Source organism: Cynocephalus volans, chromosome 6 (assembly GCF_027409185.1).
Source record: "Cynocephalus volans isolate mCynVol1 chromosome 6, mCynVol1.pri, whole genome shotgun sequence".
NCBI lineage: Eukaryota > Metazoa > Chordata > Mammalia > Dermoptera > Cynocephalidae > Cynocephalus > Cynocephalus volans.
Window position 1 is genome coordinate 27,248,117 of NC_084465.1, and position 9,923 is coordinate 27,258,039.

General features: G+C 59.4%; 1 protein-coding gene across 2 annotated transcripts; it reads right to left on the reverse strand.

Moving 5' to 3' along the window:
• On the reverse strand, positions 1-9,499 carry IRF5 (interferon regulatory factor 5). 2 transcript variants are annotated; one of them, XM_063098840.1, is made up of 9 exons: positions 9,425-9,499; positions 5,486-5,690; positions 3,379-3,568; positions 2,826-2,887; positions 2,219-2,252; positions 1,776-2,042; positions 1,216-1,608; positions 1,009-1,127; positions 1-768 (listed from the first exon to the last, which is right to left on the reverse strand). In XM_063098840.1, the coding sequence occupies exons 2-9, from the start codon at positions 5,678-5,680 to the stop codon at positions 523-525; spliced, it is 1,506 nt and encodes a 501-aa protein (XP_062954910.1). In that variant the 5' UTR covers positions 5,681-5,690; positions 9,425-9,499; the 3' UTR covers positions 1-522. The 2 variants fall into 2 exon arrangements, with proteins under 2 accessions (XP_062954910.1, XP_062954911.1); XM_063098841.1 differs by lacking the exons at positions 2,826-2,887; positions 9,425-9,499 and having other exon boundaries at positions 5,486-5,627.
• Between the last annotated feature and the right edge of the window lie 424 nt (positions 9,500-9,923).

Consider the following 9,923-nt stretch of genomic DNA (forward strand, 5'->3'; position numbering starts at 1 on the left):
GAAGAGGGGTAGCTGCCAGTTGTATCTGGTGCAATACTTAAGTGTTCACGTTGATCTCACGGGGGAAAGATGAGGAAGCAAGGCTCAAACTAGGGAACCCCAAAATCAAGTCCATGCCCTGCTGAGGCCCTGCTGGGGGTCCTGGCCCACAATACTTCTTGGCTCTTTTTGCCAGAGGAGATGGGGCAACCACAAGAGTGGGCTACCCTGGGGCAATTCCTTCTATACCACGAGGCCCAGGGTTGGGAGAGCTCTTTCCCTGCTCACTGGAGCTTCTGGCTGAATTTCTCCAGAGCAAGCACAGGAGAGGCAAGCCCAGGAAAACAGAGCCCTCAAAGCAAAGCTTTGCAGGGAGAAACTGCAAAGGGCCTCAGGCCTCTCTTTCCTTCGTGGCCCAAATGCACATCCTGGAAATCCAGAGGTAAGACCCTGCAGCCAGCACGTACTCACTGGGCTGTCACACCTCCCTTCAGTCCACGCAGCCACCCAGGAGGCCTGGGCCAGCCGCTATCTGCAGCCTCGTCATTGCATGCCAACTGGGTGCATGGGCCAGGGCTCCTGGGCTGCACCAAGGCCTGCCACAGGAGGGGCTTGGGCCACAGGCTGCAGCCGCTGCTGGGACTGCCAGATGTGATGGAGCTCCTTGAACTGCTCCACCATGCGGTCTTTGAGGTCTGGGTTTGAGATCTGTAGCCGGATACTATCAGCAGACCAAGAAAGCTCCCCTGAGAACATCTCCAGCAGCAAACGAGCTGCTACAGGCACCACCTGGGGGACAAAGAGGAGACAGGACAGGGAGACCCATGGCAGGGCTGCCAGATCCAGTTGTGCACAAGGGCAGCCACCAAGGGCAGGTGGGAGACTGCGTCCTCCAGCCCCGAGCCTTGATTATCTCTGGCAGCCAAGTTCACACTACCCAGAGAGCCCTGAGCCTCCACACTGGGGCATGAGCCTAGTCCCCGGATTCCCCAGTGTTCAAGAAAAGTTGGTGGGAGTGGGGTGTCATACCTGTACAGTAATGAGCTTCTTCTCTCGGGGTTTCCGGTCAGGCCACTCTTCCCCGAAGCAGAAGAAGATCTCAAAGGGTGGTGGGGCATTGATCTGGCCCTTCTGGAACAGGATGAGCTCTGCATCAAGATCAAGACCCCTGTCAGAGGCTAGGACTGTGCCCCTGGGCAAGAGGAGGCCAGGAAGAACATGGCGTAGGGCCCTCACCATTGAGAAAATGCTCCAGGCTGAAGATCTTGGTCTTGACCTCCCGCTGGATGGGGTTGGGATGTGAGCTGTGGACTGAGGCACAGGGCCCACTCCAGAACACCTTGCACTGACACAGGCGGATGGCATACAGGTCCTGGCCCTGTAGCTGGAGAATAAGCCCACGATCCAGGACATCCAGAAGCTGGTTGGTATAGAAGCGCTGCTTGTCGCTGGGGATGTCCTCAGGGCTGGGGAACCGCACTTGCTCCAGGCTCACGGGGCCGAAGAGCTCCACCTGCTCCTGGGTGGCCTCCAGCTGGCTGTAGAAGAGCCGGCAGCCATGTGGGTTGCTGATGGTGAGGGCACGGGGTGGCCGCCCCCGGTACTGGAATTTGATCTCCAGGTCGGTCACTGTGGGCAGAGGGGCAGGCCCACCCCATCCGTGAGCCCCATGCCACTCGATGCTGCAACCCAGCAGCCAGGCCCAGCCTCATCAGCTCCCCCACTTTCTCCCCAACCCAAAGAGACTTGCAAACCCTACCCCAGTGCCCCACCCTGCCTCACCCATGGGTCCTTACGCGGCAGCATGTGGGGGCTGATCAGCAGGTTGGGCAGGAGTTGCTCGCCAGCAGGGGGCAGGCTGGGAGCCAAGGGCCCCGGCTCAAGACTTGGCAGGACCTCAGAGAGAAGCTCCCTGAAGGCCACAGGGTCGCCAGGCGGAGGGGCCAAGAGGCTGGGGTCTGGAGCAGGGAGACCCAGCACTACAGGTGGCTGGACAGTTGGCCACTTGACATCCTCTTTAGGTAAAGAATAGGGTGTCATGGAGGGGCCAGGCTGCACTGCTTCTACAGAGGGAAGGGGTGGACGGAGCTGTTAATGTCACCTCTAGGAACCGCCTCCTATGCCCACCTACTCCCAGCCCTGGGTCTCCCCCAGCCTCCCTTCAGCCCCCTCCCAGGTACCTATGGCACCTGTCACTTCTTATGCTACACCCCCCAACCACACTCCCTCCCGGCCCCACCTGTGAGGCTCAGGCCTGGTAACATCCTCTGGAGCTGAAGGGAAGACACAGGCAAAGGAGGAAGGATGAGGTCAGAGAGAGAAGAGAGGAAAGGTTATTAAATTGATCTGATGGGGAAGAAATACCGGATTTTTTTGGGGGGGGGGCAGCTGTCTGGTACAGTGATCAGAACCCTTGACCTTGGTATTATCAGCACCATGCTCTAATCAAGTGAGCTATGATGGGGAAGAATGCACGAGAACCACAAGGCAATTCTCACAGCTTTCAGCTTATCCGAGGCTGACCCTGCATCCAGTCCCAACTCTGCCATCCCGGTGAGGCCAGAAAAGCTCTCAGTGCCTCAGTTTCCTCCTCTGCTTTTTGCAAATAGTAATACCAGCCGAGCCCCAACTGCTGTGACGGTCAGTCAGATAATGTGTGAGTACACTGTGTAACAACAAAACCACAGGGAGGTACAGAAGGGGACTTTCTCCTATCCTTCAGAATCCCGAGATCAGAAACTCAGAGGAGACCTGCAGAAAGGGCAGCAGGGCTCCAGAGGAATGGGGCTGCTGAATCCTAAAGCGCAGTAGGCCGGGGCCCACCCGTTGCCCTGCCCCACCCTCACCTCTTCCTCCTCCTCCTCCTCCTCTCCTGCACCAAAAGTGTAATCCTCAGTGGGCTGGGACTCTGCACAGCAAGGGAGAGAAAAGAAGGACAGGAAAGCACTCAGAGGCCAGGGAGAGGCAATGCCCCCCAGACTCCATCTGGGCAGCTGGGAGGCTGCCTGAAACCTCTGCTGTGGTTTCTGTTCTGCCACCCCCCCCCCCCCCGCCAAAGCTGACCAAACAAAGGCTGAGGTGAAGGACACAGTGACCAGAAATCTCGAGAGACCACCCCAATTCTGTGGCACTCACCTCCCTGTGCTGCCAGACCTAGACTGGAGCCAGGGAGTCCAGAACAATGGTGGCATGAGGAAGGACCTAGGGCCCTGACCCCACCAATGACCCATCCCAGCCACTCCTGGAAGCTGTGGGGATATGACCTAGAGGAGCCCAAGCATCATGTCCTGAATCACTGCACACTGGAGGGAGCCTGGCCTTCCTGCCCTGAGGGGTCACAGCTGGGGCCACGACATCGCACAGCCTCCTAGGAGGCCCACACAGGGCCAGGCATGGTACCTGTGGGAGCGGGGCCATTGGAGCAGACCTCGTAGATCTTGTACGGCTGAGGCGGCATGTCCCGGGGCCCGTCATAGATGAGGCGGAAGTCGCGGCTCTTGTTAAGGGCGCAGCGCAGGTTGGCCTTCCACTTGGCCGGATCCGCCTCGTCCACCCCTTCTGTGTACTTCCCCGTCTCCTTGGCCCAGGCCTGGGGCAGGAAGAGAGGTCAGCGGCCACAGACAACCTCACCCCTCTCCCAAGCCCCAGCCTGCGAACTGGGGATGAGTTGGGGGTCGAGTATGGGGGTCACTGCAGCACGGTGACACTACTCAGCCACCGGCTGAGCCTCGCCAAGCCCCAAGGCCTCGTCTGCACCTGGGGGTGTGATGCAGGCTTCCCTCTCTCAGGTTCCAACAAGCTCCATGAAGCTTAGGGGCGTTGGGGGCATCCTCAGTCAGTGCTGCTGGGTGTAAACAGGTACAATCTCTAAGGAGGAGCACAGAACCTGGCGGGTGAAGCCACGCGCACTGCAGCCAGGCTGGCCTTGCTTCCAGAATGTGCCACTGCCAGCTGCACACCAGGCCATGTCACCTTGACTCTCCTCACCATGGTCTCCTCCTCACAGGGCCCACCTCACAGGGTGAGGTCCACAAAGCACTCAGAACTGTGCCTGCACGTAGCACAGGCTTTATACGCTTCGGCTGTGCCTGTGACTACTGTGGATGGCAGTTGGGTGATGTCAGGATTACAAACGCTTTTCCCCTTTAAGCCAGCAATTGGACTTCTAGGAATTTATCCTAAGATTATAGAAGCATCCACACACGATTATGCACGTACAAGGTTATTCACTGCAGCACTACTTGTAAAAGCCAAAGATCCAAAATGCTCAATGTCCATGAGTGAGGGGCTGGTTTATGACCAACCCACAGAGTAGAGCGATGGGCAGCAAAACAAAAACAAAAAAAGGAGGAAGTTTTATGTGGACTGAAGTGTAGCGATCTTCTAGTGATACTACGTGCATCCTCGTTGGTATAGGGGCAAGACAGAAAAGAAAAGAAATATTACGTGCAGAAGAGTATGTATACCTCTACCGTTTCTGTGAAAACTGGGAGAAAGGATAGGTATGTATTTGCTCGTATATTCACAGAAATCTCTCAGGAACGACAAACATTAAGGCCTCTGGTGGGGAGGGTAGCCGGGAACAAGGTTGGGAGAAAGACTTTTCCCTGTAAACCATTTATGCCTTTTAAATTTTGACTTATGTGACTGTGTTTCCTATTCAAAAGTAAGAAATGGAGTTGGAAAAGAACTTTGGAAAGGTAGGGATGAAGTGCAAAGAATAAAAAACACGTACCCGAAGTTTAAAAAATATCCATTCTCTTTGATACAGCAATTTTTAACTGTAGAACTGACGCCAAAGAAATAATTTAAGATGAATACAGGGTAAGAGTTAAGAGAATCTATATGACATGAGGTTTTTAACACTGAAACACGAAAAGCAACTGGAAGTGTCCGAAACCTGGGACTGGGAGACTAAATTGTGCTAAGCCATTCTTTTGGAGCAGTCAACAGACACAAAACATGATGTGGACATAAGTAGGAAAGGAAAGCCGATCCAGGGGTGGGGTGAAAAAACGCTGGTTATAGAACAGAACGTATGCTCACTTGCACTTTTGCGCTTCACACACACACACATGCAAACAAGACGTATAAGCAAAAACTACTGTAGCGGGCACCTCCCAGCGCTGAGATTACCAGTGAATTGTTGGCTCCTGTGAGCGTATGTGGACACTGATCGCGCACTCATGTGTAACAGGAGTGAGACAAGAACAAGGGGTGAGTGGGAGGAGTTCCAGGAGGGTCTCCTGCAGCCCCCACCTTGCTCTGGGGTACAGGTGAGAAAAGGTGTACCGTGAGGCCATGCCTGCGACCCCTTGGTCTAGGCCTAGAGTCACCAGCAGCAAGGTGGCTGGGAGAGTGGCTGGCTTTGAGGAGCCCTGGGGGTGTGTGCACGTCTGTGAGTGCATGTGTGTGTTTGCATGTATATATATGGAGGGGGTGTGATACTCTTCTGGGGATGGGGTGCCTGGAAGGTCCAGGCAGTGCCACCCTATCCAGGGCATACCTTGAAGATGGTGTTGTCCCCTTCCTGGCTGGTGCCGTGCCTCGTGGCATGCCGCCAGGGGATGTAGAAGAATTTCTTGTCCCCGTTGACCCACTGAAGTCCTGGGTACTGGCAGCTGTTCACCTGGGCCACCAGCCAGGGCTTCAGCCGCACGCGACGGGGCGGTGGGGGAGCCCCAGGCCCGGGCTGGTTCATGGCACGGGGTCTGCAGGAGAAGCCAGGTGGGAGCATCAGCACAGGAGCAGCTGGCACTCGCTGCCCTGGCAGGACAAGGGCGCTCAGGGGCAAGCCAGGGGTCTGAGGGACAGACTCTCTAGTGCACCCACCTGGTCAAGGCCAATGCTCTTTTCCAACCATCAGCTTTCTGCCCACAGGGTCACAGAATTTTCAGTTTGGGGGTGAGGGAAAGGGGAGATTTACAATGCAGAGGTTGTTGTGGGCGCCCTCCCCAGATGCCCTTTACCAGGCCAGGGGCAGCCATAGCCAGTGACTGCCTGCCACCCGGGGACAAAAGCCAGGCTCCCTTGCTCCAAGGTGGGCTAACCACTGTGCCCAGTGAGCCCAGGGGATCAGGCGAAAGCCCGTCTCTTGCCTCCTTTCCACATCCCTGCTCAGCTATTTCCCTGCCCTGATTTCTCACCCTCCTTCCCCTGACAACCCCCTCAACAAGTCCCTCAGCAGGAATCCCATTGCGGCTTCCAGAAACCTGGCCTTAGACAAAGTCGGAACCTGTGAGTGGTGGAGGGAGGGTTTCCACACCAGTTCTCAGAGCTTCCTTTCTTCCTCGGTTTCCCTCAGGAAGAAAGCTTCCCCCCACAAGGACATCTTTGGAGAAATACCATTATCCAACTCATAGTTTGTCCAGCAAGGACTGCGGCCACCAAACTCAGATGGTGAGGGCCTTTCTAGGGCCATCATGCCCCAGGTTCTTGTTCCTCCCCTTTGCCTCCCACTGCACGTGTCACACAGCACTCACAAAGCCCCTGACCTTTGCCAGCGCTTGTGCTGCACACACTACAGGAAATACAGAGGAAAGTCTAGCTTGCCCCACCTCCCCAGGCCACCCTCTCTGCCTACTTAGAGTCAGGCCAGCTGGCCACATGGACCCCTGCCTCCTCCCTCCACTCAGCCCCTCTCCAGACCCAGAACAGGAAACTCTTCAGTCTCCATCCCCACATCCCTCTCCACTCCTGGGCAGTTTTTCTTTTCCAATTGCCCACATTTTTGGTCCTTAACTCTGAGACCCCTGGGTCAGAAACAGAAATGACTGAACCATCATATGATCCAGCCCTCAGAGGAGAATCTGTCACTCAGCAGGTAAGAAACAAAGGCTTGACCTGGACCTTCTCTGGCATTTTAGGCCTGCTTCACAGCACTTAGACTCAGTTTCCCTTGAAATTCCCTAACCAGTACCTTTTTGAATTGTGGCTGCTAAGTGCCACCTCTACATTGCCAGTGTTTCCCTCAGCAGGCCTCTCCTCACAGCAGTGCGTAGCTCAGCTGCCAGGAACCCAGGAAGGGGTAGGCCAGCTCCTCCCTGTCACAGGGGCTGGCAGGGGAGGGGAGCAAGCTCCCAGCCCTGCCCCAGGCCTCAGAGGACCAGTGGCTCAGTTCCCCTTTCTGCACCAACCTCCACCCAGCCCCAGAGGAAATGAAAGTGGCCAGAGTGGGACAACTCAGAAACCTGACTCACTGTGAGCTGAAGGAAGGGATGTAGGAAACTCACAAATGGGTCCTCAAGGCCAAATTCTCAACTCCCTACCTCATAGCCCACTCCGCAGCACCAAGCCTGCTGGCAGCATTGTACATTTAGCCTGGTGGGGAACACCCCTATTTGCATTTGCAGCCCTTGAGGCCTGGGTCCTAGAACTGAGAGGTGACAGTCACGAGCACCAGGCAATTCTGGCTGAGTCAGTGGACAGAGCAGGTATCACAAGCTGAGGTAGCCTAGGAGGAGGGTGTTTGAAAAGGGGCTCCCAAGACAAGCCCAGCCACTGCTGAGGGAGGCTCTGTCACCATGCCACAGAAGGGTCTTCAGCCTCAGGGGGTTTCATCTGCAGCCAGGTCCACACGGGCCTCACCCTGTGCAGGACCAGACTCCGCATCCTGCCCCCACAAGCTTTCTCCTGCCCAGAGGTGGGCTTGGATCTGATTCACACCATCCCTAAGCCCGTGATTCTGAACTTCAGTGTCTGAGCTTCTCAGGGGTCTACAGGATTGGGATGAAGTGTACGCAGCCCCCAGGCCTAGGTTTGTGAGCCTTGGAAAGTGAGGAAAACCAACAGCTCCTCCAGCAGCTTCCATGGAAATGTCAAAAGGGCCATGGGGTGCTGAGGACCTGAGGAAGCCCCCACAAGGGGTTCAGGCAGTGAAGCATCGAGAGGGGAGCCCTGGAGCCCCTGCTGGGGCTGGAGACCCCGCAGCTCACCCAGGGCCCTGCTGAAGTCCCAGGAGACAGCCCCTGATTTGCTGCTAGGGGAGGAAGCCCCTCAATAGTGGTAGGAGTGGAGGACAGAGCAGCAGGCACCCTGCCCCCTCCCAGGTTTGGGGGTCCACAGCATCTCTCTGCAAACCCCACGCCCAGCTCAGGGAGAAGGCAAGAGGTTCCTGGCCTGGGCCCGACCCCCTAACCCCGCCCCTCCAGGTGAGCTGACCACACCCCGGGCCCTGCCCCGCTGAGGTCCACACGAGCCAGATGGAGCGAGCTCTCTCGGCTTCCTGCCAAGGGGCAGGGTGGGGGAAGGCCGGGGTGCAGGGGGAAACCCCAAGGTAGGGCCTTTAGGTGAGAAGGGTGATTTCCCCGTGTTTCCCTAGACTCTTGTGGGAGCCCCTCAGCCCCAGCACCCTCACTCCCCAGGCCCGACAGCTAAGGGGAGGGCGGGGACTTTGCCTCTGGCCCGCAGGCCCCCTGCTCAGGACCCCCAGCTCCCCCCATCGGCCCAGCCCGCGTCCTTTCTGGTCCTGGTCACTTAGGCTCTAGGCCGGCAGGGAGCCCAGGCCACGCCAGGCCGCGGAGGCCACCCCCTCCGGCTCCGCCCGCGCACACCGCCCGCCCGCGCCTGCTGGGCCAGCCCGCCGGGCCACCGCGGGCGCTGCTTTAGGGGCTGCCGCCGAACCGCTGCTCCTCCGGCTGCTGGCGCCCCGTGCCTCTACCGCCACCCCCACCGCTCGCTGTGCCCAGGGTGGCAGCGAGGCCACGAAAGTCCCCCACTCACACCCCCGCTCGCGGGGGCCCGCTCTGGTCCCTCCCGGAGTGCAGGTGACAAGCGGGCGCGGGAAGGTGCAGGTCCTCGCCTTCGTCCCCCCCGCATCGCGGCCACACTAGCCTCACTTTCCCTCCACTTTGACACTCGTCATGTTTCGTTCCTAAATTCGGGGGCAGGACGCAAAGAAGCCAGCCCGAGAAGCGCTGCACCCCGATTCTCCGCTGCCGGGAGCGTCGCGTTCAAGTGTCCGGGCCACGGTCGGAGGACGGCGCCTCTCCCGGACACCTTCCCCCAGCTCTTCCCACGAGTTCCCGCCGCTGGCCTGAAGGTGCCGGAGGACGGTCGCTTTCACCCTCCGCTCCCAGCCCACGGGGCCGGGGTCTGGCCGGCGGAACGGGACGGGGAGCGCCCCGAAAGGCGCATCGGGCCTTGCTCCTCGGGGGCCCAGGCCAGGCTCCTGCCGCGCTCCCTGGCGCTCCCGGTCCTCGGCGGAGGCGACGCGAGGGACAGAAGCAGCAGCGCTGGTGCCCCGCGGGGGACGGACTGCGCCGCTCGGCCTCGGGGCGTGGGCGGTGTCTTGGCGGCCGCAGGCCAGCGGGACGCCACCTTCTCTAGGCGCCCACCGAGCTCGGGCGCCAGCGCAGCTGGACCCGTCGCCGGCAGGTGCCCCTGGGCGCGGGCCACGGTCGAGGCCCGGGAGGGGGTGGCAGGAGCGCGCGGCGGCGGGACCTACCTGCGTGCGCTGCGCCCGCGGGGCTGCGCCCGGAGCACCGGCCGGCGGCGGGGCGAGCTGCGCCCTCCCGGAGCTGCGCCTCCCGCCGCTCCGCCCGCCCGCCCGGCACTTCCGCATCCCCGCCCCGCGGAACCGCCCCCGGCAGCGCCCCGCCCCGCCCCGCGGAACCGGGACAGCCGTCGCCGGCAGAGTTCAGCCGGGCTCGGGGCTTTCCCAGCCTGAGCTCTCTGGGAGCTTAAGGCCGTCAACGGAGCCGCGGTGGGGCCGACCGATAGCCCCCGTCCCTCCGCGCGCCCGCTGCGCCCTTCTGAGGGTCGCCCTCGCCCCAGAGCCCAGCCGCTGGCACTCAGACCTACACTCCGTCCTCAACGTGCTACAGGCCGGGATCTTCGGCCACTCCGTCCCTGTCTCATCCTCGAGCTCGCTCCTACCCAGGTCGCCGTCTGGTCCTCCTAGGGTCTGCGCCCTTGACCGTCCGTCTGCTGCTCTGAATGTTTTT

Excerpts from the sequence above, each read along its gene's own strand:
- IRF5 (XM_063098840.1), bottom strand. The coding sequence starts at position 5,680 with ATGAACCAGCCCGGGCCTGGGGCTCCCCCACCGCCCCGTCGCGTGCGG. Across the intron at positions 3,569-5,485 it reads GGGACAACACCATCTTCAAG|GCCTGGGCCAAGGAGACGGG; the intron begins GTATGCCCTGGA and ends TTCCTGCCCCAG. Across the intron at positions 769-1,008 it reads AGAAGCTCATTACTGTACAG|GTGGTGCCTGTAGCAGCTCG; the intron begins GTATGACACCCC and ends TTTGTCCCCCAG.